Source organism: Capra hircus, chromosome 1 (assembly GCF_001704415.2).
Source record: "Capra hircus breed San Clemente chromosome 1, ASM170441v1, whole genome shotgun sequence".
Taxonomy (NCBI): domain Eukaryota; kingdom Metazoa; phylum Chordata; class Mammalia; order Artiodactyla; family Bovidae; genus Capra; species Capra hircus.
In genome coordinates, this window is record NC_030808.1 from 130,412,279 (window position 1) to 130,437,669 (window position 25,391).

The following is a 25,391-nucleotide window of genomic DNA, read 5'->3' on the forward strand; positions in this document are numbered from 1 at the left end:
AAAGAACATGCATGGCCTCTCTGAAGAACAAAAAGTGAACCTTTGTTCACTAGTGTGAACACAGGTATGAGGAGAAAGAAAGGAGCTGGGGGCACAGATGAGCCAGGTCATGCAGGGCTTCACGGGCAGCAAAAGGTGGGGGGAAGATGGATTTTATTCAGGGTGTAATAGGCAACCAATGAAGGACTCTGGCTTCTATTCCCTTCATAAAAGAAAAGGTGAGGTCACCCCTAGGAGTGATGAGGAAAAGAGAAGGTGAGGTCTAAAGAATGAGAAGGTAAGAGCCTATTCTTGTGGAGAATGGAGGTGCCAGCACGCTGGAGAAGCAGAGGGGGACACTGAGCAGTGCTGAGTGCACACGCAGGTGTGCATTTAACAAGAAACCAGTCTGTCTGGCTTTGCGCCTCTATAGTTGTTAACTCTGCCATGCAGGCAAAGAGAAGACAGGCTCATCCACAGTTAGGGTTTCCCTAGGAGACACTGACAGAATGAAGAGAGGAAGCATGTCTAACGTCCAGATTTTGGCAAGGGGCAGTTTCTGGTGATGACAAGATCCCGGGTAAGGCTTTGGCAGTACATAGCTGAGGTGTCTACAGGTAGGTAGCAGATTATGATTGAAAGCAAACTGGTCAAAGAGTAAGAGCCAGAGGTACCAGAGACTAGAGGGTTCATCTGCACAGGACTGAAGCTTTTAGAGGGAAGACAGGATTAGGGGCGCTGAGAGAAGGCCAAGGGCCCAAGTTCTTCACTGCGTAAGAAGGGTGCAATCAGATGACAGGGTGAAAAATGGGGTGACGAGTGGGAACACTGCCCAGTGGTACAAGCCTCAAGGGATTAGTGTTGTTTCAGTTTTCAGGATGGAAGAGGATATCTGGAATTGGTTACAGAGGAGTCTATTCTTTAATTTCTGCACAATTTGTTTTGAGCTAGCAGCACTACCTGTCCTCGCCTTCTAATGTGCAGCTAGTGGAGTCATGCAAGGCACAAAGGCCTACCATATAATACTTGATTTTCTGCAGGATGTCATCATTGGTCATAATAAGTTCTTTTGCTGTTGTCCCATCTGCTATGTTGGCTAAGATGCACAGTGTCTGGAAAAGAACAAAGGGCGGGAGGTCAGGAAAGTTCTGAAGTCCCCAGACTCAAGCTCCTTCAAGAACCTGGGCAATTTCCCACCTGCAGTACATGTTCCCGATTCTCACATGTTCCCCTCTGAATGCCTTGATTTCTTATCCCCTAACGTCGCTGCCCAAAAAAGTAACCACACCTAAGGAAAGTCTGCCTTAGGTAGACAAGAACCCAAATGCTTCAGAGGCTTCTTTCTGGGTGTAAGCCATCACTGCCAGGCAAAGGCAGCCATGGCCATGTTATCACAAAAACCAAAGGGTAAATGTAATTTATTATTATTTTCTTGAAAATTTCATTTTTAAGAGGCAATCTTACTACTAACCCATAAGGTTTCTTCAAAGTGGTAGTCTCTTGAGTAGAAGCTTCGTAGGTGTTATAACTCCCCCTTACCCCTCCTCCTAGATGCTACTTGTTTCCAAGCCCATGACCTTCTAGATAAAGACCTGACCCTGTCCATTAGCCTCATGAGATGAGGACCTCTTGACCTTTTGGAACCCTACCAGAGGGAACAGAGAGGGAAGCAAAATGTGTGCAGGAGCTGCTGCAGGCTGGCCTCATGTGGAGGGTGGAGGGAGCCTGTGCCAGCTGGCACTCTTGAGGACAGTGCCCACCCTGGTACTGGAAAAAGAGCCTACTCTTGTTAGCTGTTACATCCTCCCAGCCAGACCAGCAGGTGGCAGGGATTAAGGTAAAGGTGAAGAGCCTGTGGCAGGGATAGTGAGCCAGTGCCAGCCCCAGCTATTCCACAAATACTGGCCGAGCACCTGTAATGTGCCTGAACTCTGCCCATTCTACTGAGCAACAGGCTGAGATAGGAACAGGACATACTCCCTAACTCCAAAGGCAAACACACAGTTACATTTCACTGTGGTGCAACTGAGGTGAAAACAGAACTGAGAAAGCACCAAGTCCATCTGTGTGATAACACAAGGGCAGGGAAGGGCCAGGGAAGGGTTTCTTGGAGGAAGTGACACCAAGTCCACGAGCACAGTAAGGAATCACTCAAAGAAAAGCGACTAGAGGTGGGCATGGGATTTGAATTCAAATATATTTTCTCCAATTTTAACCTTTTTCTTTGCTAGACTTTAGTTAGTTAAACTTACAGGTTATAGCTAATTGAGGAGGATGTTTTCTTCCTATGGCCCAGACCCCCAAATATCTTAAAGGGTATATTTTTCCTGGGTTAACAACACCACAGTGTATAGATTGTTAAGGAGTGAGTACTGAGGTTGTCCCTAGGACCCAGGAAACAGAAAATGGACCATTTATGATCCAAGGCATGGGGGGACTATTATTCCAGGGTGCTTAGATCATATGAGGAGACCCTGATATGACCCACAAGTGGGAGAGAGATGACCTGAGGAAGAAGTCAGATTCAGTGACCTGGTACATGGTGAGCCTGTCAGAAGTGTTGACAGGCACAACACCCTTGAATTTTTCAGGACTGAGGAGACAGCAAAGAGGAAAAACAGGATTGGACTCTAACTATGGGCAAGAATTCAGATTCACCTAGAGAAGAACTACCTCTCTCTTACCTACTAGGACAAGGGATAGAAGGGAGGATTTCAGGAAACAACCCTCAGAATAGACTAGGCCAGCAAGATAGGCAAGTGATTCCCCTTCTTGCAGGTTAGAATACACCCACGCATCCTCAGGCTTGTCCAGCATGGCATAGTGAGCTACAGTTCTGCTCTCAAGTCCACACACTCCTACTGAGTATTCTGATGGAGACAAGAAATCAAATCTTAAAAGAGACTAATTTAGTTCTTGGGCCAAGCCAATTTAACACATGAGCTAGGGAGCAGAGAGAAAAGCAACACACACACACACGCTTTCATGTGAACAACTGGAAATCAATGATACAGAGTAATAATTGGCAAATTATGGCCTGTAGGCTGAATCCAACCCAACCCAATACCTGTTTTGGTAAATCAAGTTTTACTGGAAGACAGCCACATCTACTTGCTTACATATTGTTTATACCTGATTTCAGGTTACAACATCGCAGTTAAGAAGCTGCTACAGAGATTGTATAGCCTGCCAACTTAAAATATTTACCTTGCCCTTTGTAGAAACAGTGTGCTAAACCCCTGAAATGGATAATGCAGTTTTAGGATGATGCTTAATAGGAGTGGTTAGAACGGAACACTTCTTGTGTTCCTGTTTTAAGGACAGATAGATGTGTTCACTATTTTGATCACAGTGATTGTTTCATGCCATATACATATGTCAACTTACCACACTGTATGCTTTAAATATATGTACCTTATTGTATATTCATATACCTCAATAAAATAGAAAAAGAGAATTATCTTTGATTCTTTTGAGAAGAATTAAACTTCTACCTAAAAAGCAGGCAGTTTAAGCCTCCCCATAGTCACCCACACTTCCCATTACCCAAACCTGTGTGAGCGGGTATCACTGGATTCTACCAAAACACCTTATTGTTGTTGGTCTTTTCTTTTGCCCCTATCCGAATCTTGCCTCACCTTTCTACCTTGCTTCGCTTTTCAAGTTAGTGGAATTCTATGTGAGCTGTCTTTACAGACAAATTTCTATGCTCTCCATGTAGAATAGTTTATTTTGACCACTGTGTCTTCTTTACTGTGTTCTGGAAATGAATCTCATTTACCCTAACTTCAGTGATGCCTACAAGATCATAGTTTTTCTGTGTTCAAATTTTGTTCATCATAAAACATAGTTGTTCACTACTGAATTTCAATAAGAATCACCTAAAATGTTTGTCTAAAATCACTTTGTCAAATCTATCACCTTCTTTGCTCACAAATTCCAACAAAGCTCCCAAGTCCTACTACTCTTGTCTCCTGGACTGCTCTTCTGAAGCCTGATGAACTGCTTTAACTCAGGAACACAGAGGGTAAGGAAGTGGGCCCTGCAGTTAGACTTTGGGTCCAACTCTCCACAGATGATCTTGGGCAAGTTTCTTCCATACATGTAAGTGTACAGCTCAATGAACTGTGAAATGAACACACCCATAGAGCCAACATTTAAGTCAGAAAGTTGAACATTACCATTATCTCAGATCTTGTGTTAAAAATATGTGTGCAGGTGACTTTTTCCTTTATGACAAAATGTCATATATACTATGTTAAAAATCTTGTAATAAACCCCAGGAACTAGAGAAGAAAAGTAATTCCCAACCTGTTCCCTAATGAACATCCTTATTGAAATTCAGCCTCTGTACTTTTATGTCTATCCTAAACTTGCCCTATTGAAACACAACAGAAAGAAGGGGTATGGGATAGAAATAAGGAAGAGGGATGTATGAGAGTAAGGAAATAAAAGATGTCTTCAGCATAAGGGGTTTTTCATCAGGAAGTTGCAGGAATTTGGTTCAGATCATAGTGATAAGGAGGGCTAGAAATGTGAACCCTGGGAAAAGGATTCACTCTAAGATGGTCAGAGGTGTCCATCCCCATAGTGACAGAGTATATATAGTGCATGACACAGAGGGTAAAACTACAGACTCTGCTCGTGTCTTCTTCCATTCCAGGAGGAAGAATTCTTGAAAAGAGTTTCAGGGATGGTAGAGGGCCTTTTCCTTCAGACCCTTCCTGTGTCTATAGCACTTCTGAACTCAGCACCGTCTTTTGCAACAGAGTGACTCAGGAGGTTCCTAACTATCATTCCTCTTGGTACTCACACTCAAAAGATATTCCTCCAAAAAAAAAAAGGGAACACATACCTGCTCTTTGACTTCAATGTTATGCTCCCCTTCCAAAATAAGGGTGACAGCTTGCATAATTTGCTTTCCATGAGTACTCATTATTTTATCTATGTGCTGCAAAACAATAGGAAATCCACAATTATCATCTGGAGAACAAAGAAAAAGACAATAGGAAAGCACAGAAGGCTTCCAAAAGTTAAACAATGCAGTGCAGTACACAATTGCTTCAAAGAGAACACCATGAGTACAGGACCAGAGGCCACAGAACCATGTTTACAAGTATGCTGTTGCTGTTTAGTCATTAAGTTGTTTCCAACTCTTTGCAACCTCATGGACTGCAGCATTCCAGGCTTCTCTGTCCTCCACTATCTCCCAGTTTGCTCAAATTCAAGTCAGTTTATTGCGTGCTGCTGATATATTGTGGTTGGTTTTTTTTTTTTTAATAAAAAAAAAATTGAAGGTTTGTGGTAACTGTGTAGAGCAAGTCTATCGGTGCCATTTTTCCAACAGCATTATTTTTAAATTAGACCATATTAAAAATACATTTTCCTCTTAAGACATAATGCTTTTTACATGCTTAACAGACTATAGTGCAGTGTAAATGTAACCTTTATATGCACTGGAAAATCAAAAAAGTTCTTGTGACTTGTTTTATTGCAGTGGTCTGGAAACCAAAACTAGCAGCATCTCCAAGGTGTGCCTGTATTATGTTGTGAAGCTATATTTTGCTTTCAACTTTTTGCTGTTGATGACTTCAAGAGGAAGATAGCAGAGACTTGGCCTAACAATATAGAACTGCAATCACTGAGGATTCTTGAGGCCAAAGATACTAAATAGAAAGGAAGCTAAAAAATGGATGGGGGAGGAGGAGAAGCCGGGGACCTGGAAAATATGGTGTAGATTTACTAATGCTCTTTTGGGGCACAAATGTACAGAAAGGACTCTGAACACAAGTGATGTACGCAGAAGGGAACCACCCATGTTTCTTTATTTGCCTGAAGGCCACTGACCCTGCTGCTTAGGGAACATTAGAGAACAGCAAGAAAGACCTCACAACAAGGCTCAGCCTCTCCTGCTCTGACATATGCCCACTGCTCTCCAGGCTGACACCTCTAGAGGTCAGTCCAGTCCATGTGGGCAAGGAGATGGCACTGAGGAGTCTCTCAAGGGACAGAAGCTCAGGCCCCAGAGAGAAGTGATTTAGGCAGATGAGAAAACCCATTCTGGCTGGCAAACCAAGTCAGAATAAAGCAACAGAGGCAGGCTCCCTGCCTCTAGCACGTAGGACCAAGAAGGGGAGACAGGACAGGCAGTGCAGGAGTGGAGGCCACATGGTGAAGCAGCTCCAGGACGCCTAGGAAGGTGACAGGTCTAAATATTAGCTCCTGGCTTCTCTGACAAGGGGCACGCCTTCGATCATAAGTTCTGGGCAGATGTTGATGGGAGCAGAGAGGCAGGGCAGTGCTCTGTAATATATATGCCAGGCTAGTTAATTTGGAAACTGGGGTGGTTTTACTTACAGGGCGAGTAGAGAGTAGGTTTCTAAGAAGTCCCAATGTCTTCATCAGCACATTCAAATCTGAATCTGATAATAACCGGAAGAGCTGTTCAGTACTCAAGCTTCGTAAAATATCTGCTTTTATTTTTTGTTCAGCCTGAAATGCCATATTCTGGAAGGATTAAAGAAGTTTCAAGAATCACATCTACATTTACTTTATTAAATTATATTTTAATAGTAATTCTGATAATTTTCAAAGTATAAACAGAATCTGCAGAAAATCCTTAAGGATAAGTCACATTATTTTTCTAATTCTTGTTTATCACCTATAATTCTGTCTGTCAAGAGAAAAGTTAACTGTCACTCCTATACATACTCCTCAATGAGAAATACGACCACTTTCTGACATTGCATTTTCATGTCTTAAGATTTCTCAAATAAATACAAAATCTACTATTATAATTTTTAAAATTTCATTTATTTAGTTCAATTTATTTAAACTGTAAAAACAAAACAGTTCACCCATTTCTCCCACCCCCACCCCACCTCTGGAACCACCAATCTGTTCTCTGTATCTATGAGCTTGGTTATTATTTTTGAGAATACCCTTCTGGCTATCAAGTTGCTGTCTGTGTACTTCAATAACAAAACGACTGCTAACGACTATACTGTGACAAGTACTTTGAGAAAGACTTAAAGCTACTCCTCTATCATGCGTGAAAATAAACAGCGGGTTTTGTTAACTTTACTGGCATAAACCACCTACTGCATTCACAGATCTCTGTTACTGCTGATATGGTTGGCCATACCATGCAGGAGGTTCTTGGGGGTGGAGATGTACCCAAGACCAGCAGCCCCAGATGGCCAGGAGCTATTTTGCTCCTTTTTCTCCTTTCTGGACATATTATAGATTACCCTAGCTTAACCTGAAGCTATAACAACAAGTCTGAAGGAAAAAAAAAAAAGGGCAAATTCCAAATAATTCATAAATCAACTTCTGGTTTAAAAATCTCTTGTAAACTAGAGACTTAATATAGTATGTGGTTATTGCCCTCCAGGAACTTTTTGAAATTAAGGATCTAAGACATATGAAAGATGAAATTCCAAATACAGGCAACATGTCAGAGCAAAAAGAGTACTGGGTTAGGTGTCAAGAAACCCAGGCCAAAGAGAATTCCAAGGTTTTATATTCTGTGAATGAGAACGTAACAACTGGTAATAAGGAGACTGATGAGAGTAAGACAGTTAATATGAATTTGAAGAGTGGGGTAAGTTTAGTTTTCAGAATTAAAACTGTACTTGTCAGAGAGCCCTCAAATGAAGTCCCATTAGCCATTGAAGTGACAACCTGGGAAACAGGGAACAATTCTATCTGGATATGTATATTCCAAAGCAATCTCTTCTGTGAGGGGAGCTGAAACCATAAGAGCAGATGAAGTCCCTGAAACTATAGTGTAAAGACGAAGTGGAAACCGGGAAATGAAACTTGGGGGAATGTCTCCTGATAAAAAGCTTGATAAGGAGGCTGAGTACAAAGTGAGGGGGGAAAAAATTCCTGGGAGTTTCAAGAAAGAGAAGTCCAAAAGCTGTTAGGTTAAGAAGAAAAAGAACTGAATCTGATACACTCAGTGCTTTCCTGAAAGACAATTATTTCCATCCCAAAATTTGGGTGAAAAGACAGCAGACACAGCACAGTACCAGAGGATGAACATGGGCCGGGGACAGGCCCAGAACCTGTTTCTAGCATGTATTAGCTGTGAGGCCTAAGATGATTCATTTACCCTCTAAATTTTATTTCTCAATTGTAAGGTGGATCTATACCAATATAATGTAAAATAAAAATTACAGATAGCAAATATAAACTCTTAGGTTAGTTTCTGGCATACTGGATTGAATTATAACTGCTATAATTATGTTTAAAAAATTCATGTAGAATTATGCTTTATTTTCAATTTCAATAGATTTGAAAAAATTTTAAGGAAAAATGGTTTTCTGACTTCATAGTTAAACGTTTTAGAATTCAGATGATTACAAGTTATTCACTAGAAACTGCTAAGAAATGATTGAGCATGTACACCCTAACTCTCTTACCTTGCGCAAGCTGTTCAACCACTCTGCTTAGTTTTCTCATCTGTAAAATACGTATACTCTAGCTTACTTCACAAAGACGTTTTAAAGGAGACACAAAACCACCCTGTAAAGTACGTAGCTCTACACAGATATCAATGAGTTCATGATGAGGAAAACTTTTCCCCCCAAATTCTCCTTTTCTTAATAAATAGGAGAACCAAGGAACACAGTGGCCAAGAAACTTGCTTATATTCAAATCTGAAAGGTGAATGAAATCTTTTAGGTCTTAAGTCTTTAGAAAACTGAGCCAAAAGAGTTAAGATTTTTAAAAAAGAAAATTTCAGACATTTCAAATAAAACATTCTTTAGTTTTAACTTCAGTAACTGCTTTCTCCTCTTTGTGAAACATACCATTAAAGCCCAAATTCCATTCACTCGTAAAGCAGGATTTTCACTTTGGGTTAGTCCACAAAGTAGCTCTACAGCTCCTGATTCTAAAATTGGCTGTGATTGGAAAGGAGAAAAAACAGTTTTAAAGTCAGGTTTGTAAATGAAGTGTATATAATATACACAGCCTGGCACTCTGCCTACGACTTCTTTCCTCCTCTTACCAATTCCAAGCAACCTTCACAAGGCAGGGAGTGAGGTGGCTACAAAAATCACCTTGAGAGGGGTAAGTGTAGGGACAATGACTCTCACAGATCCGAAAGCCAAAGTAAAGCCTGTCGTCTCCCTGTTCCCTAGTCCTGAAAGACTCAGGAGACACCCTACTTCTGTGTGCGCTCCCTCTTGCCCTCCTGACCTGTCACCTAGTTCCACTCTCTCCCCGCCCTCCTCTGAGACAGCCACTCCCTGCTCTGTTGCAGCATGTGTCCCAGTGCTCTGCACAAACTGACTATGACGCGACACGGCTGGTTCAGAACAGAACTAACTTCCTTCCCAACTGTTAATCTTACTCATCAATGTGCTGCAGAATTCAGCTTTTGGAATTACTTTCAGGACTACCTATCAGTTATACAAGCAAAATAGTCTTGTACTTTTATAGTCAAGTATAGGTATCAATATTCAGTCAAATATTTTAGGTATTAAATGTGATACATTTTATACCTAAAATAGCATGTGTTAGTCTGACGACTTGCTTTATTTATGATATTTGGCTGAAAATAGGTTTTGATAGTTTCTAAAAAATTCAAACCTTAGAGGACTGATTTACCATCACCAACGAATGCTTGAAAGGTCTATTTTTGAACTGGGTTCTAGAAATGTCTTAAGCAATTCAGACTTGCATACCAAGACAAAGGTCAGTGCCTTTCAAGATGACATTTTTGAAGAAAAATACACTTTACTAGTACAAGCTGTACAGTTAAAAAAAACTTTTTATTTTAAAATAAGTTTAAACTTATAAGGCAGAAAGACCAATTTAAGGAACTTCCATATATTCTTTCCCACACTCACCAATTTTTAACATGCTGCCATATTTATCATTATGTCTCGCATTCTACACACCCATATTCACATTATTTATCCTTTTTCTGAACCATTTAAAAGTAGAATGAAAACATCATGCCACTTTACCCTGAATACCTCAATGAGTATTTCCTAAGAACAAGGATATTCTCTTAGATAACCATAGAACAGTTACCAAATTCAGAAAAACTGAGAGTAAAACAGCACTTTTATTGAAACTAGTCCATATTCCAATTGCGTCAACTAGCCCAATAAATGCTTATACCATTTCCTTCCCTTCCAGTTAGGAATCCAGTTTACTTTTAATACTAAAAAATTAATCACGTTAATGACTCTACACCAGAGCCCACCTACCTTCCTTTCTAGCTACACCCTAAATATTCTGAAGGTAGCTGTTCAGGATGATTAAAAGTGTCACACTGACTGCAACCACATCATCCTCAGCAGAGACAGGCGCTCTGGTGTCCTATCCTGCCTCCCCTTCTTTCAGAACAACTACCAGTCTCTCCCACTTTGTCCCAAGATTTCCGATTGCTGAATGACAGTCTCTGAACCACCACTTCATTACTAATGTCTTCCTAAATACCAGTCGAAAGCCTGAAGTATTACAGTGTAGAAAAGAACTTCACCAAAATGGGACACTAAATGCACTTAATATCCAAACCTAGCTCATGACTAGGCAGACCGGAGATATTTTAACACTGTAAAACTAATTCTATCAGGTAACCTCTTCCCTTTATTAAAGTTTATTTCCATTTTCTCTATCATAAAAACAATTTATAAAATGCATATAAGGGGGAAAAAAATCCCAAATGTAAACCCTCCCTAAATAAGTACCATTAACATTAAAAAGGTTACTTTTCAAAATAAAGCTTAAAAAACAAAATTACTTTTCAGTGCCAGCAGTTATCTCCATGCAATGCCATGTAATCTTGGTTTACAAAATTGGGTCTTAATTTATTCTTTAGTAAATATAATTTGAAAACAGTCTATTACTTGTGTAATTATTTTCTATATTTACAATTTTAGACAGTTCAGATTGACTATAAGCTATAATATCTTTAAAAAAAACTGCATATGCCAGGCAGAGAAGGGATAACAGCGAATGACAACTATATTTTAAAATTAATTTAATGCCCCCCAACCCCCAACATCCAAACAATTCAGAAGTAGTGTTAAATCCCAAGCCTCAAATTTTAACGTCAACTACAGTGAAAATTATTTAACTAAGCTCTAGACTGGGCAGAAGTCATCTAGGAAGAGAAAATCAACACTAACCTCTTTGCTTGGAGAAAATTCAAGAAGGAGATTACACAGCATGGACGATGCTACTACTAGGATTTCATCTGGTGCATTTTGTAAAACCTATGGAATTAAAAAAAAAGGATACTATTAACAGTTTGCAATCGTGCAGGTGAGATCATCAGAACAAATGAGAACAAAAACAATTTATCTTTTAATCTGATTTCTCATCTTGGAGAGAGAGGAAAGATCCACCTGACACTGAGTGAGACTTCACCTAGTGCTGTCATTATGACTGACTAAGGCCCTCAGGTCTGTCTTGCTGGACAACTACAGCTCATTGCTACATGGAAAAGGAGACAGACATGAGTCAGGGATGGGGTGCTCTATGCAAAAAGTCTGAAGACCAGAGAACTGCTCTGAGGCAAGTTAACCCAATTGATTCCACCACATCAGGCATTTATGAAACCACAGAACTCCCTGAGGGCCCGAGCCTTTCCATTGCTTCTGGAAGGACCCGTCTGAACAGGAATGTGGATGGATCAAACTACGACATAGGAAGAGCAAGGTGAAGAATTGGTTCTCAGGACTGGAATCACATAGTCCTGGTTCCAACTGTCACTCCTCCACTTATTAGACATGTGAACTTAAGCACATTTCTTAACCTCTCTGAGACTTCACAATACTTCCTTGATGGGAATATTTAAGATTAAATGTCATCTGCTGAATAAGGGAAGTGGCATAGCATGGAAATAAGAATGCAGAATGCCTGAATGCAAATTTCAGTTCAACTACTTAATAAGTTCATGAATTTCTTGCCTGTAAAATGAGGATAATAACAGAGTCTGCTTCAGGGATTTGTATGAAAATTAATATATAAAAAGATTTTAGAGCAGATACTATCACACAGTAATGGCTACATAAAAATAAGGTTTTAAAAAAGGTAACTCCTTGCCATAATTGCTATCAGGCACAATATCAGACTCATACAAGTTATACAGCAAACCATCATGGACTCCTGCTGAACTTAGAGAAGACAACACAGCCTGATGACAAAGGTTAATTGCCGTTAGTTATTATCAGAACCCCTTCCTTCTAGATTCAAAGAGAGAAGGCTTCATAAGCACCACCAGTTATATGCCATATCCACTTCAAAGAAATCCTTTGCACTTGGAATCAGACCAGGATCAGGCTTACGACCCCAAAAGGAATCCTAGGAGTTCTAATTACACAAAATGGAAATGGATCATTAAAAAAAAGAAAAAATTCAGAGAGTTAAATGATTATCTGCTTTCTTCAGCTAAATCAAGTCTGAAGTTCCCATGTTAAGAACAAACAAGAATTACAAAATCAAAGCAATTCTCCCAAAATACTGTGTTTTAAGTCTCCTGTGAATTGTTAGCTGGGTGATAAAGATCAAATCTCATACACTATGGCTGGCCAATCTCTGTGTGTTTGCCATAATCTACTCTAAGACTCTGTTCACCCTTCCTTTCCCTTGCCATGTCCTTCCTACATCTCTATCCATGCTTTAAAGTCATCTTCTTCCAGAAGCCTTCCTGAAGCCCTTCCAAAAAGAAGTCATTCTATATTCCTGAGTTCACTGCTATTGTCTGTGAGCTCCCTTAGGGCCCATATTACTGTCCACTATTCAAATTCTTTGTGCAGCCCTGCCAATCTTCTTTCCTACTTACAAACTAAAGCTTTTTGAAAGAATAATCTATAATATCTATAGTTTAATTTATCCAGGCCTAAGTGGCACTGCACAAAGTGGGCACTCAAAGAATGCTTATGAATTAAGAGAAATAATGATTTTCCAAAATTATACTACTTAGAATCATTGAAATAAGTGAATGCCAATCAAGGCTTTAAGTTGCTTTGTTTCTGGTCTATGTGTTCAGGAATTTACAATATGAATTCAGGGTAGTGTATTTTGGGAGGAAGGGACATTCTGTGTCTTGTTAAGAAAAAAAAAAACTCTCAAAATGTGTAGTTTTTAAAAAAAGAACCAGTAATAAATAGTTACTACTTGTTTCACAAAGTTGCTTTACTTTTATGATTCATTTTAAAAATATATTATTTGTTTTACAGATATTCATGTGCTTTTACCAGGTTTTATTCTCAAATTAGATACCACTAAATGATAAAACAGAAGACATGCTAGAAAAATTCAAGAAATTCTTGAGAGCATTTACTCAGTACAGTATCAGATATAACACATGAAATTTAGAAGCTGACATCCAACACTGACCAAATAGAATTTCACCAAAATAATAATCCACAAATGAAAGTTTTAGTTAAAACTGAATGCCTACTCTTCTATAGTTTGCTAAGTTACTTCAGTCGTATCCAACTCTGTGCGACCCCATGGACTGCAGCCACCCAGGTTCCTCCATCCATGGGATTTTCCAGGCAAGAGTACTGGAGTGGGTTGCCTTCTCCTGTAACTGCATAGTGATACACCAATTGAACTTACTGCTATGGGGGGAAAACACCATTTAATGAGACATGAAGACAAAGCACAAACCCGACTCAGGGCACACACGCTGTGGACCACAGCACAACTATGACCAGAGCAAGCGGGGTGGGGGGGGTGGGGGGGGGGGTGGGGGGTGGGGGGGGGGGGGGGGGGGAGGGGGTGGGGGGGTAGGGGGAGAGAAGGATGGGTAAACTACAGGCTCAGGGGCGGCAGGGGGAGGGGGGTCTGGGTTGACGATGACTAAGCAGACAACAGGATGAGACAGGAAATCAAAACCAATGATGAAAGCAGACACACCATCAGAGAACTCCAACAGCAAGGAAAACATACTGAACTGTTCCTTAACAAATACTCAGAAAGAAATCAAACATGAAACCACAGAGAAATCGTCAAAGAATTTTAAATATCAACTAATTAGCCAATGATGCAAATTATAAAAACTGTGTCAAAAGACCACAAAATGGACTAGTTACCACTTCACAGGCCGCTAAAATGATTCACGGTTAATTTAATTATAAGCTGACTAACAATGCAGCTAACATGAAATGGGTGGTAACAGAAAAAAGTGATAATACAAGTCCAGTTACAAAGCAGAGTGTTGTACACGTGATTTCATGGGGTAAATAGCAATGCACTCACAAAACCCAAGCTAAACACGCAAGAAAGCTGGAACATGTGCTTTAGAGCTGCACACTCTGTCACCAAAAGCCCTAGGTTGTCATCCCATTTTTAGACTCAGAAAAGTGAGGCAGCCCGACGTATTCCCTGGGGCCCTGGGCTTTTAACCTGGTTTCACATGCTAATCAACATTTAAAAACACAGTTTGCTAATCAACATTTAAAAACACAGACAAGAAAAAGGGGGAAAAGAATCAATAGACATGCAAGCAATCTCTGAACTAAGAAAAACCTAAAAGTACCTGAAATAAATCACTCATTTACTTTCAGGCTTTTAATACTATACTTTAAATGTGCAAAAATAGTAATAGTTTGATGGTAATTATACCCACATGTACCCAAGTGCACAAATCCTTTTAGACTGCTCACCCAACTTGTGCCCAGGCAGAACTAGTCAGAAACCACTTCTGATTCATATGATAGAGGGGTACTGAGCTGAGTAATTAGAAAATGGCTCCAGAGAAAATATCTGGAAGTTATTTTGGGAAATAGGAGAGCACTTTAAAAAAATCTTGAATGGACAGAATCAATAAACTAAGATGAAGCTGCTACAAAAAAGGTACAATCTAAGAACAAGGAAGAGTGGCAACAGTAAACTCCCTTTCCTGGGGAAGGCACTGGCCCAACCCTTCCAGTTGGTGCCCACCTTCCACCCGGTGCCCACCATGCACCCTCCACTGCAGTCCTGAAGGCGTGCTCAGTCCTCCTTCACACACCACACGTAATGTTTCTGCTCTTCAGGCTGTTCCTCTCTAGGTAATCCTCCTGCCTTCCAAGTCACTTTAGAATCTGACAGAAGCCTCCCCCAACTATTCTGACTAACTCTACCACACAGAAGCCTCTACTATTACCGAGGCTTTAAGCTGAGGGAAAGAGCTCTGTAGTACAAATTTTTGGTAGACTTACTGTGCCTGGAGGCTTTCACAGTAGGTACTAAAAAGCAAAACAAAAAGCCAAAAACTTAGACAAAAAAATGTGCAGATCAAATGCAAAGTATACAGTTGCTTAAAAAAAAGAAAAGAAAAAAGATGGTGAGACCACAGTGACTTGCGGTTCTGTAATGTATGAGGGATAACATTATTAGCAGAAATCTGATGCATATTCTAAATCTCAATTCAGATAATTCTTTGACCTAAACCACCCTTTTTTGTGTGTGTGTACCCTCAAAGGAAAGACCTTTAGGTCTTAACAAAGAAGTCTTTCTGGAGTGGAGAGGCAGGAAGTAACAACTTTTAAAAAATATTAAGGGAGTGCCAAAAGACTAAGAACAGGTTATATCTGTAAATGGCTGATTCCTTTCTTTTTTAATAAATAAAAATCACAAAGATGACTCTGGATATAAGTCTAAAAAGTAACTGAAGTTTTATTTAATGAAAGAAAGCCAGGTGTGTACTTCCCTTGTCATACATGAGATGCTGACCTCAGAAACACAGTCTGCGTGTTCTAAAGAGGCTTAGAACATCAGATCTGAGGAGATAAATGTTCACAATGCTTTAACATAAAAATCAGACACACTCTTAGATCAGGGAGAGCTGTCAGCTACCTTGCCCACAATGGGTCTGCGGGAATAGGTGTGGACTTGATGTTTTCTTCTTACCTTCATTAAAGGTTTCCACACAGCATGATCCTGGAAACTGGTTCGAAGCTGCTGCACAGATCTAGATAAACTGTGCAAACATCTACAAAGAATAATCAAAATTAGCTTCACAAGAAGCCAAAACTTTTCCTTTTAAAACACACTGCTGGGCATTGCACAATTACTAATATACATTTCAAGTTTATCTACACACATCGTTAATTCAACTACTTCAGGACTTCATGGGCTTTTCAAGCTAGCTTCTCTGTTAAATAGTGTTACACACTGTACGAATTCACCTGAGAATACGGTCAAGTAACATTTGGATTCTGTGCTTACTCGGTGAAGGTCCGGAAAGGAAAAAGGTTAAACACATGGCAAAGGATTTTTATTCAGGCCATTTAAAGCTCATACCTGACGGCAGCTAACCGCACCTTGACACTAGACTCAGACAAGCCAGTCACAATTCGGTCCATCATATTTTCAGTCTCAATGATCTGGAGAAAAAGGTTAATGCTGCATAAATAACAACACGAAGATGACAAACTTCACCGCTTGTAAATGCAAGTATGTTAATGTCCATTTTACGTTTAATGTTGTTTTTAGCAAGAGTTTTAGCCTCTGGAACAATCACTTTGCAGTGGGGGCAGACAGCTGATCAGAAAGGTGTGACTACCCCACCAAGGAACTGCCAGGCGGAATCGTAGGCGTAAAGGGCAAATTATGTTTTCTTTATTTTTAAAGACACTTAAAACAATAATTACATGTGATAAATAGTGTGGTGGTGTTGCATAAATAGTTTTGAGAAAAAGCAAGATATAACTGAACTACCACTGGGCAGCTTCCTGCCAGAGTGAATTTTTTGAAAAATCATGGTCCACACTCAGTCCTTAAAAAATCTGTGGGTTTCTGACAGAGCCATCCTGTGGTCACTCTCTTACCAAGCAAACTGAAACTAAGATAAATATTTAGAAAAGTAATCTTTACCAACTTTCATTGTAGCATTAAGTCCTGCTACTTGTAATCATTACAGTCATGAAGCTTTATTATTTTTTAAATTTAGAAAAAAGACAGCCTATGATTTTCCAATGTAGAGGCACAAAATAGTATGTGGAAGAAATTAATTTGTGTGGTCCTATGAAAAAACAGCATAGTAGAAAAAGAGCTAATGTAATCATAACACAAATATTAACAAAAACAACTACTATTTGTTGAGCACTTCTATGTGGCAGGCATTGTGCTAATAAGTATGTTACATTCTGAGAATTAAGCCTTTTGTAGGCATTATTATTCCCCATCAGCACATTAGGAAATTGAGGAGTCTAGATAACTGAGAGTTTGCCTAGCATCACAGAGCTGAGATAGGAATCCAGGCATCAGACTCTGGAGCCCTCATGCGCAGCCACACTTGTAATGCTGCCATGGTCAGAGAAGGGGCGGGTCTGAGCTTGTCAGGTAGCTCCCAGTGCGGGCAACACAACTGGAGTCATTACTTTCACCCGGGAGAACACCCGGCTGGGGAAACATGTGCAAAGATCACCTGTGGAGTTTAATAAATTCCCAGGCCAATTAAATCACATTCTCTGCGCTGGGACCAGGCACCCATATGTTTTTAGAAAGCTCCTTAGTTAGAGTCTAGTGTGCAGCAAGGTTGAGGGTCACTGACCTAGACTAAAATGAGAGGCGTTAGAAGCCTGACCTCAGAACAGGAGAGGATGGGAAATCTCAGGATGGTCAAGCCAAACGGGAAGAGAAGAAAACAGAATTGAAATGAACGGTGCCTAGGAGAAAGACCATCAACTATTAAGGACAGGCAACCACACTGCAGTCATAGGGCAGGAGGAATGCTCATTTTAAAAAAGAAAAAAAGAGTAATGATTTGCAGGTTCCAAAGTGACCAATGAAAACACATGTTGATCTATTTCTCTCACCCTAGACCAAACCTCATCTCAGCCTTACCTTTGTGCACATCCGCCTCTGTCCTCACTGTCATCTCCAGCCCCTGAATGCCGCCCTTCTCACTGCCTACTGATCACCCTAACCCTCATATATCTTCTTTGACCTGGATGTCACGCTCAGATACTCCACATAGTAGACTCCTTTCCACTGTCCTCCCACCACTCAGTTCTGCTTCAGATCCCCAAATGCTGCCTATTTACAATAGCCAGGACACAGAAGCAACCTAGATGTTCACAGAAAGATGAATGGATAAAGAAGATATGCTACATATACACAATGGAATATTACTCGGCCATAAAACGGAACAAATTTGAGTCAGTGGTAGTGAGGTGGATGAGCCTAGAGCCTGTTACACAGAGTGAAGTAAATCAGAAAGACAAAAACAAATACTGTGTATTAACACATAAATATGGAATCTAGAAAAATGGTACTGATGAAAACTATCTGCAGGGAAGCAATGGAGACGCAGATGTAGAGAACAGGCTTGCGTACATAGCAAGGAAAGGAGTGGGTGGGACGAATGGAAAAAGTAACACTGACATATCCACTCTATTATGTGTAAAACAGATTGCTAGTGGGAAGCTGCTGCATGGCACAGGGACCCCAGCCTGGCACTCTGTGATGACTGAGAGGGGCGGAAAGCGGGGAGGAGAGAGAGGCTCAGGAGGGAGGCGACTTATGGATACTTAATGGCTGATTCTTGCTGTTGTATCGGCAGAAACCAACAACACTGTAAAGCAATTTTCCTCCAATTAAAAAAAAAAAATAAATAACCCTGCTGATATTAGAACAGAAAAACCACCAACCCTGCCTGCCTGGTCCCAGGGCACGCCACCCTGCTCACTGTGGGCCCATGGGCCTCGCACTCTGCTGCAGGAGACACCATTTTTCTCATGATGTTTACCTCCTCCTTCTAGTGCTTCTTATCTCCCTACACCCTCAGTCCCTCTGTGTTCATCTCATTCTCCAAGGACACTGCTTTCTTTCTGGGACACAAGCTGCCTCAACTTCCCTCTTCTCATTAACATGTCTCCATACTTTTCTTCACTCCTGTTGAGGCTGGGTACTTCCAGCTCAAAGCCCTTCTTGCTTCTCCACTCCTTTTCTTGAATCTTTACTCTGCTCTACCCCACTGAGTCCCCTTCCTCCGTCTCCCCCCACCCCCTTCCATTCCCACTTCTATTTAAAAGACATAAGTGCCCAAACTTTAGACTTTTCACCCTTTCCCTTCCTTAAATGGACATGCATCCCAAAGCTCTGTTCATCCTCACTCTACATAAATGAAAAGGCTGTGACTTCGAAATCAGCTCGATATGGATACTTCTTTTTCCTGAACTCTAGCTTCATATTCCTAACTGCCTGCTCAATCCAAACTTAATTTCCATGAAGTCTAACCCCTTATGTCCCACACTGAGTTTATCTTCCCTCCTAAATGTGCTCTTTCTCCATGTCTGTCTGTCTGTCACTCTGTTAAAGGTGTTATTATTCTCCCCATCACCCAGGCGCTACATTTGTTAATTCTGATTTCATCTCTTCCTGAACTCCCAATCAAGTGATTTTGCACTCTACACCTTTTATTCATTCTCTTACTGATCTCACTCCAATAAACTTGTTTTAGGACCTTATTACTATTTCTTTGGGATTACAGCCTTTCCCAAGTTATCTAATCTTCCATGCTACAGCAACTGTCAAAGACTGCTTGACTGACAGGTTCCTTCAATCAAGCACTAGCCATTGTTCTTGAAAAAGACAAGGCTTTTTTTAAAAAAGACAAGACGTGCCATGGGCCTTTGGCACGGGAAGGAAATTAAAAGTTGGGGCAAAAATCTGGGCACTGAATAGCTAGATGCAGAAGTCTGAAAGCTCCTTCTCCATGACTTGGGAAGTAATTCCTACTTAAGAATAAGAAGGGATAACTTGGGAGAAACAGTTCCCTGTATTGAGTGTAGTCACATTACCAGAAAATAAAGTGTTGCGGGCTGGGGAAGGCGCAGGGGCAGGGACACCTGATTACGCTCCCAGACCTGAGAAATACTATTAGACTGGCTCTGCTGCTTAAGAAACCTGGGCACAGTAAATACAGATGTGTAAAAGGCTCCTGGACAATATTTACTGGCTGCATCCCAGCAAAGATGGAAATCTGCCAAGGCACAGGACAGGTGTAGCAATCATGTAGACATACAGATCCATTCCTGCGTCTGAGCAACTCGCTTGACCTCTCTGGGCCTTCAGGAAAACAAGGGGATACAGCAATAATTATTTTAACTCCAATTCTTTGCAGTCAGGGAAATAAAAATTGTGTAAGTCTGTCTGGGAAAAACTGCCATGATGTTCAGAAATGACATGGGGAGCCAGGTTGGTTAGAAGAGAATGGAGATAGTGCAGGACAGGGGGACAAAATCAGGGAGCAGGCAAGGAAGGGCAAACAGGACACAGCTCCTATTTACATGCCCGCATTTATCTATTCAGCAAATATCTGTGTGCTCCCTGAGTGCTAGGCATGGTTTTAAAACTTGAAGATACAGTGATGGAGGAGAGAGAACCCTTGTTCCCAATAAACTTACAGTGTTGAATAAGCAAGCGCAATCCACTCTTTAATGAGTGCTATGGCACTTGAATCTATGTCAGTAAGAGCACTTTAGGAATGACACAAGTCATGGGGCTAAGGCAAACAGAGTGAAACAAGTGCAAAAGGTAAGTAGGAAAAACGCCTATTCTCAAGAACAAGAGTTCTATTATCAACTGGGAGTAGACAGTAATTCGAGAAGAAGATGTTCTGGCTCAGACCAGGGAACACTGGAGAACTGTGCTAGTGGTCAGTCACTGAAATACGGAGTGGGGCTTTAAACTTTCTTTCAAGTTTTCTGGGGGCTGTGGTGGCTAACACTTCGGGGATAGAGGGGAGCTATAAGGCAGATGGAAAACCTCGCTCCTCATTTAGGATATCAAGTAGCAGAACTATCTGGAAGTATATTCCCTTCAGACTATTGGTCATAGTCTATCAACATGTCTGCAGTAGGAGGCCCAGATTTGTAACTAAATTCATCATAGCGGAACCCTGCTAGGGTTCCAGAAAGCACACTATTTAAGTGTCTGATCTACCTTTTCCATTAAGGTATCAGTAGGGGAGCAAGTCGGTAAAAATGATGCAAAGTCAGAATGCGAATGAATCTAGGTTTCAAACCCCAGAGTGCCCTGAGAGGCTACATGGATGAGCAACAGGATCTAACTGCAACTGTAGCCTTGAGCATACTGAGACATCTACGCAGGAATAAAAGGAGCACTGTAGTGAATACACTAACCAAAATGAGGATTAAAATGTGATTCAGTTCAGTTCAGTTGCTCAGTCGTGTCCGACTCTGCAACCCCATGGACTGCGCACAACAGGCTTCCCTGTCCATCACCAACTCCCGGAGCTTGCTTAAACACACGTCCATGGAGTCAGTGATGCCATACAACCATCTCAACCTCTGTCATCTTCTTCTCCTCCCACCCTCAATCTTTCCCAGCATCAGGGTCTTTTCCAGTGAGTCAGTTCTTTGCATCAGGTGGCCAAAGTATTGCAGTTTCAACTTCAGCATCAGTCCTTCCAATGAATATTCAGGACTCATTTCTTTAGGATCGACTGGTTGGATCTCCTTGCTGTCCAAGGGACTCTCAAGGGTCTTCAACACCACAATTCAAAAGCAACAATTCTTTAGCACTCAGCTTTCTTTATAGTCCAACTCTCACATCCATACATGACTACTGGAAAAACCATAACTTTCACTAGACGGATCTTTGTTGCCAAAGTAATGTCTCTACTTTTTAAAATGCTATCTAGGTTGGTCATAACTTTCCTTCCAAAGAGTAAGTATCTTTTAATTTCATGGCTGCAGTCACCATCTGCAGTGATTTTGGAGTCCAAGAAAATAGAGTCTATCACTGTTTCCATTGCTTCCCCATCTATTTGCCATGAAGTGATGGGACCGGATGCCATGATCTTAGCTTTCTGAATGTTGAGTTTTAAGCCGGCTTTTTCACTCTCCTCTTTCACTTTCATCAAGAGGCTCTTTAGCTCTTCTTCACTTTCTGCCGTAAGTGTCATCTGTGTATTTGAGGTTATTGATATTTCTCCCAGCAATCTTGATTCCAGCTTGGGCTTTATCCAGCCTGACATTTCTCATGATGTACTCTGCATATAAGTTAAATAAGCAGGGTGACAATATACAGCCTTGACGTACTCCTTTCCCAATTTGGAACCAGTCTGTTGTTCCATGCCTGGGTCTAACTGTTGCTTCTTGGAGATAGGAAAAAGTGTGGAATCAAATCCAGAGGAACAATTTTCAGGTCACCTGGGAAGGAGCTGGCAGTGGCCACTGCCATAGTAGCTCTCTGGCCCACAGGAAAGGTCTAACAGAGCACTGGATAGCTTCTCAGATGTGGGGCTGGAAAGCCAAATACAACAAAACACATTCTCCAAGGTGTCTTTCAACGACCCTAGTACTGTGCTGTAGAGTTGATAATGATGGACAGCCAGTCCTAGTCCCTGCAAAGGATCTTTAGGTCTTTCCAGGTATAAGAGCAATGCTAAGTGGGGTCTGAAGTTGTTCCACCTCGTGGTTCTTGGAGATTCCTCACCATAGCTCAGCAAATATGCCCTGTGGCATAGCTTGTTGAATCTGTTCTAAGAGAGAGATACACAGACATTGCATCTGGCCAGGAGGAATATTAGTAATGGACTGAATCCTCAGAGTGGAGTCATCTCTCTTTCCCTGCTCTTCAAGGGGACTGGTTTGTACATTTAACTATAGAATTAAAGCATATAAAAAATGCTGTACCCTAAACTGACCACATTTGAGGTCAGTGGGCTAGGTGCTATGTACCCTCTGCTGGTGTCTTCATCACTATGTGCTTTTGGTAAGCTTTTTGTCTCTGACACTGGAGCTCTCGTAGGGGCAGATGAAGATCTACTGGAATAGCATGTGAGACCCCTGTTTTGGGACAGGAGATCCCTATGGCCTGGGGGAGAGAAGGGGTCAGCCTAGAGGGTCAGGGGGAAAATGTAGAACCCAGGTTATCCTAAGGCAGAGGTGCATGGCATACAAGGGAATATTACCAAGTTAAAGGTGAAAGTGAAAGTCGCTCAGTCGTCAGACTCGTTGCAACCCCACATGGCCTTGGCTTAAAAGGGAATTCCCCAGCCCTCCATGAGCTCTAGTGGATCTATAACTTAGCTGTGGCCAAGTCATAAACCACCTCTTTCTCAGAAAACTGAAGAACTGAAGGGTCAGAGAGCTAAAAAGAAAACAAGACACAGCTACTCTTCCAGCAAGACCCAGGACGAAGCATTTGCCAAGTACTACAAACTTCAGAGTGGACTTTGAACTTGATGAAATCAGATGAAGATGTGGAAATGGAAACCAGGCAGATTCTTAGCAGCGTCACCAAACTTCTTAGACAATTCAAAGCAGGTGGGCTCAGTTATTTATGCTAATGTGCACAATGGCCAGATAAACACAAGTTAATTCCAAATGGGCTTCTGTGAAAGGTTCCTAGAAAGAGTTCCAACAGAGGATAACAAAACAGAACTGTCCAGAAAGAGCGAAGACTTGGAATCAAACTTTTAAGTCAGAAGACACTGCCATCTAAGATGATAAAGTATCAAATCCAGAAAGTCTCGTTAAGGCAGCAAGGACTAAGCAGTCAAGCAGACTGTAGCACAAGGAGGTCAGGGAGAAAAAGTAGGTCTGGCAAGGGAAAAGGATCTACAAGAGCCCTGAACCTGTTATGTCAACACTTCAGTCTCACAAGTGTCGGTCTCAGGGCGCACACTTGGGCCTTCCTACTGGGGGCCATTTACATAAGGTCCAGCCCCTCATCTAAGTTATCTTTTTAAAAGATGAGCCCTGTGAACACAAGATCAGATGACAGTGCAGTCGACTGGCTTTGGAAATGAGGTAAAGGCTGGGAGGATGAAAAGGGGTTAAGAGATAACAAAGTAAACACTGGAGTGAGGTAAGTACAGCCAGCTGATCTGGTAGACTGAGTAGCATTTGCAGCGGACTGGAGAGGGATCTATTCCTACAAGTAGAAAATCAAACTTGTCCTAGGTTTTAGGATGTGAGCATACTGATTCTGCCACAGAATACTTAACTAAAGGATATGCTGCCATGCATATCATGGAAATGCTCGAGCACTTAATATTTATAACTCCTGAGTACATCTTCATGCCATTACTCCTTTTTTAAAACAAAGCAAAACAAACAAAATCCCCCAACAGTAGGCAGCTGCAATGCTAGCTCTTAAACAGGTTCAGCTGGAAACCCGACCCTCTTACTGCACTCCCATGGCATTAACGGCAGCAGACACAACTTTCTGAAAGAACTAAATGAACTTATGGCTGTTAATTTTTACTTGAATAATGTTCAAATATACACAGGTTTTGGAAATTAACTCTGTAAAGGTTTTAAAATCTACAGAGGTCTTAGAAATAAATTTCTTTATCGACAATGAGGTCTTCGAAGTTCAGAAAGATTAAGTCACTGATTCAGGTTCTCTAGGCAAATTTGGGGCAGAGCTGACAAGTCAACTCCACCCGATTTTTCCGGCTTCTAGTTTGAGGTCCCTTCTGCTCACTGTGCTTAAGGATGAGATATTTGCTTAGCCTCAGTTATGAGGTTGAGGCCTGAGTTTGAAAATTAGGAATGAAGAGAACTTAAAAGTCTTTAGGGTTGTAGGAACTACAGATTACCTACTGACATCCTAGGCCAATGAAGATTAGTATATACTATACAAGGCAAGAGAGGGCATTGTTAATAAGATAGACAAAGATAACAGAAAAGGTCCAATTCACAACACCTACATGAAAGAAAAATGACAAATCATTCAGCCTGGGCTGGGAGTATAAATGCCAAAGGTCAGAGAGGTTGCAAGTCAATGAAGAAAAGTTGAGAAGAAAACCAGAAACACTGTGAAGAAACCAGAAGAGTGAGTTCCACTGACTGAGAAATTCAATTCCCTTATAATCTGCTCTCCATGCTAGAATCAGGACCCAGCTTCAGCAGATACCAACTAAACAGACCAATATTCTACTGTTCGTAGGCTGCAAGCCCTACGTGCTCTGGATGAGACCTGCAGGTTTTCCCCAACTACAGCCTATTCTGTCATATTTTTGCCACTGTCCCATACAAGATTTCCTGACATTTTCCTCTGCTGCTGCTGCTAAGTCGCTCCAGTCGTGTCCGACTCTGTGTGACCCCACAGATGGCAGCCCACCAGGCTCCACCGTCCCTGGGATGCTCCAGGCAAGAACACTGGAGTGGGTTGCCATTTCCTTCTCTAATGCGTGAAAGTGAAAAGTGAAAGGGAAGTCGCTCAGTCGTGTCAGACTCTTAACGACCCCATGGACCACAGCCTACCAGGCTCCTCCATCCATGGGATTTTCCAGGCAAGAGTACTGGAGTGGGTTGCCATTGCCTTCTCCGACATTTTCCTCTAGCAAATATTTAAAGAAGAAAGGGTAATTTTTTACCAGAGACTTTTTTTTTTCCTCTAAAATATACACAGTTTCTCTAAAGACAGATTACTGATCAAAACATTATATCCTGGAGTCTCAGTAAACATTT

At 41.2% G+C, this 25,391-nt stretch overlaps 1 protein-coding gene across 9 annotated transcripts in view; it reads right to left on the bottom strand.

Moving 5' to 3' along the window:
* The window catches only part of ARMC8 (armadillo repeat containing 8), a 106,247-nt gene that overhangs the window by 11,136 nt on the left and 69,720 nt on the right, over positions 1–25,391 (bottom strand). For 5 of the 9 annotated variants that reach the window (XM_018049961.1, XM_018049953.1, XM_018049950.1 and 2 more), the window contains 7 exons: positions 16,240–16,322; positions 15,847–15,928; positions 11,130–11,216; positions 8,796–8,888; positions 6,337–6,486; positions 4,835–4,930; positions 940–1,091 (listed from right to left, as the gene is read on the bottom strand). In XM_018049961.1, the coding sequence (XP_017905450.1) occupies positions 940–1,091; positions 4,835–4,930; positions 6,337–6,486; positions 8,796–8,888; positions 11,130–11,216; positions 15,847–15,928; positions 16,240–16,322 (743 nt within the window). The remainder of the gene's footprint in view (positions 1–939; positions 1,092–4,834; positions 4,931–6,336; positions 6,487–8,795; positions 8,889–11,129; positions 11,217–15,846; positions 15,929–16,239; positions 16,323–25,391) is intronic. The other 4 variants (XR_001918255.1, XM_018049962.1, XM_018049959.1 and 1 more) reach the window with 1 other exon arrangement.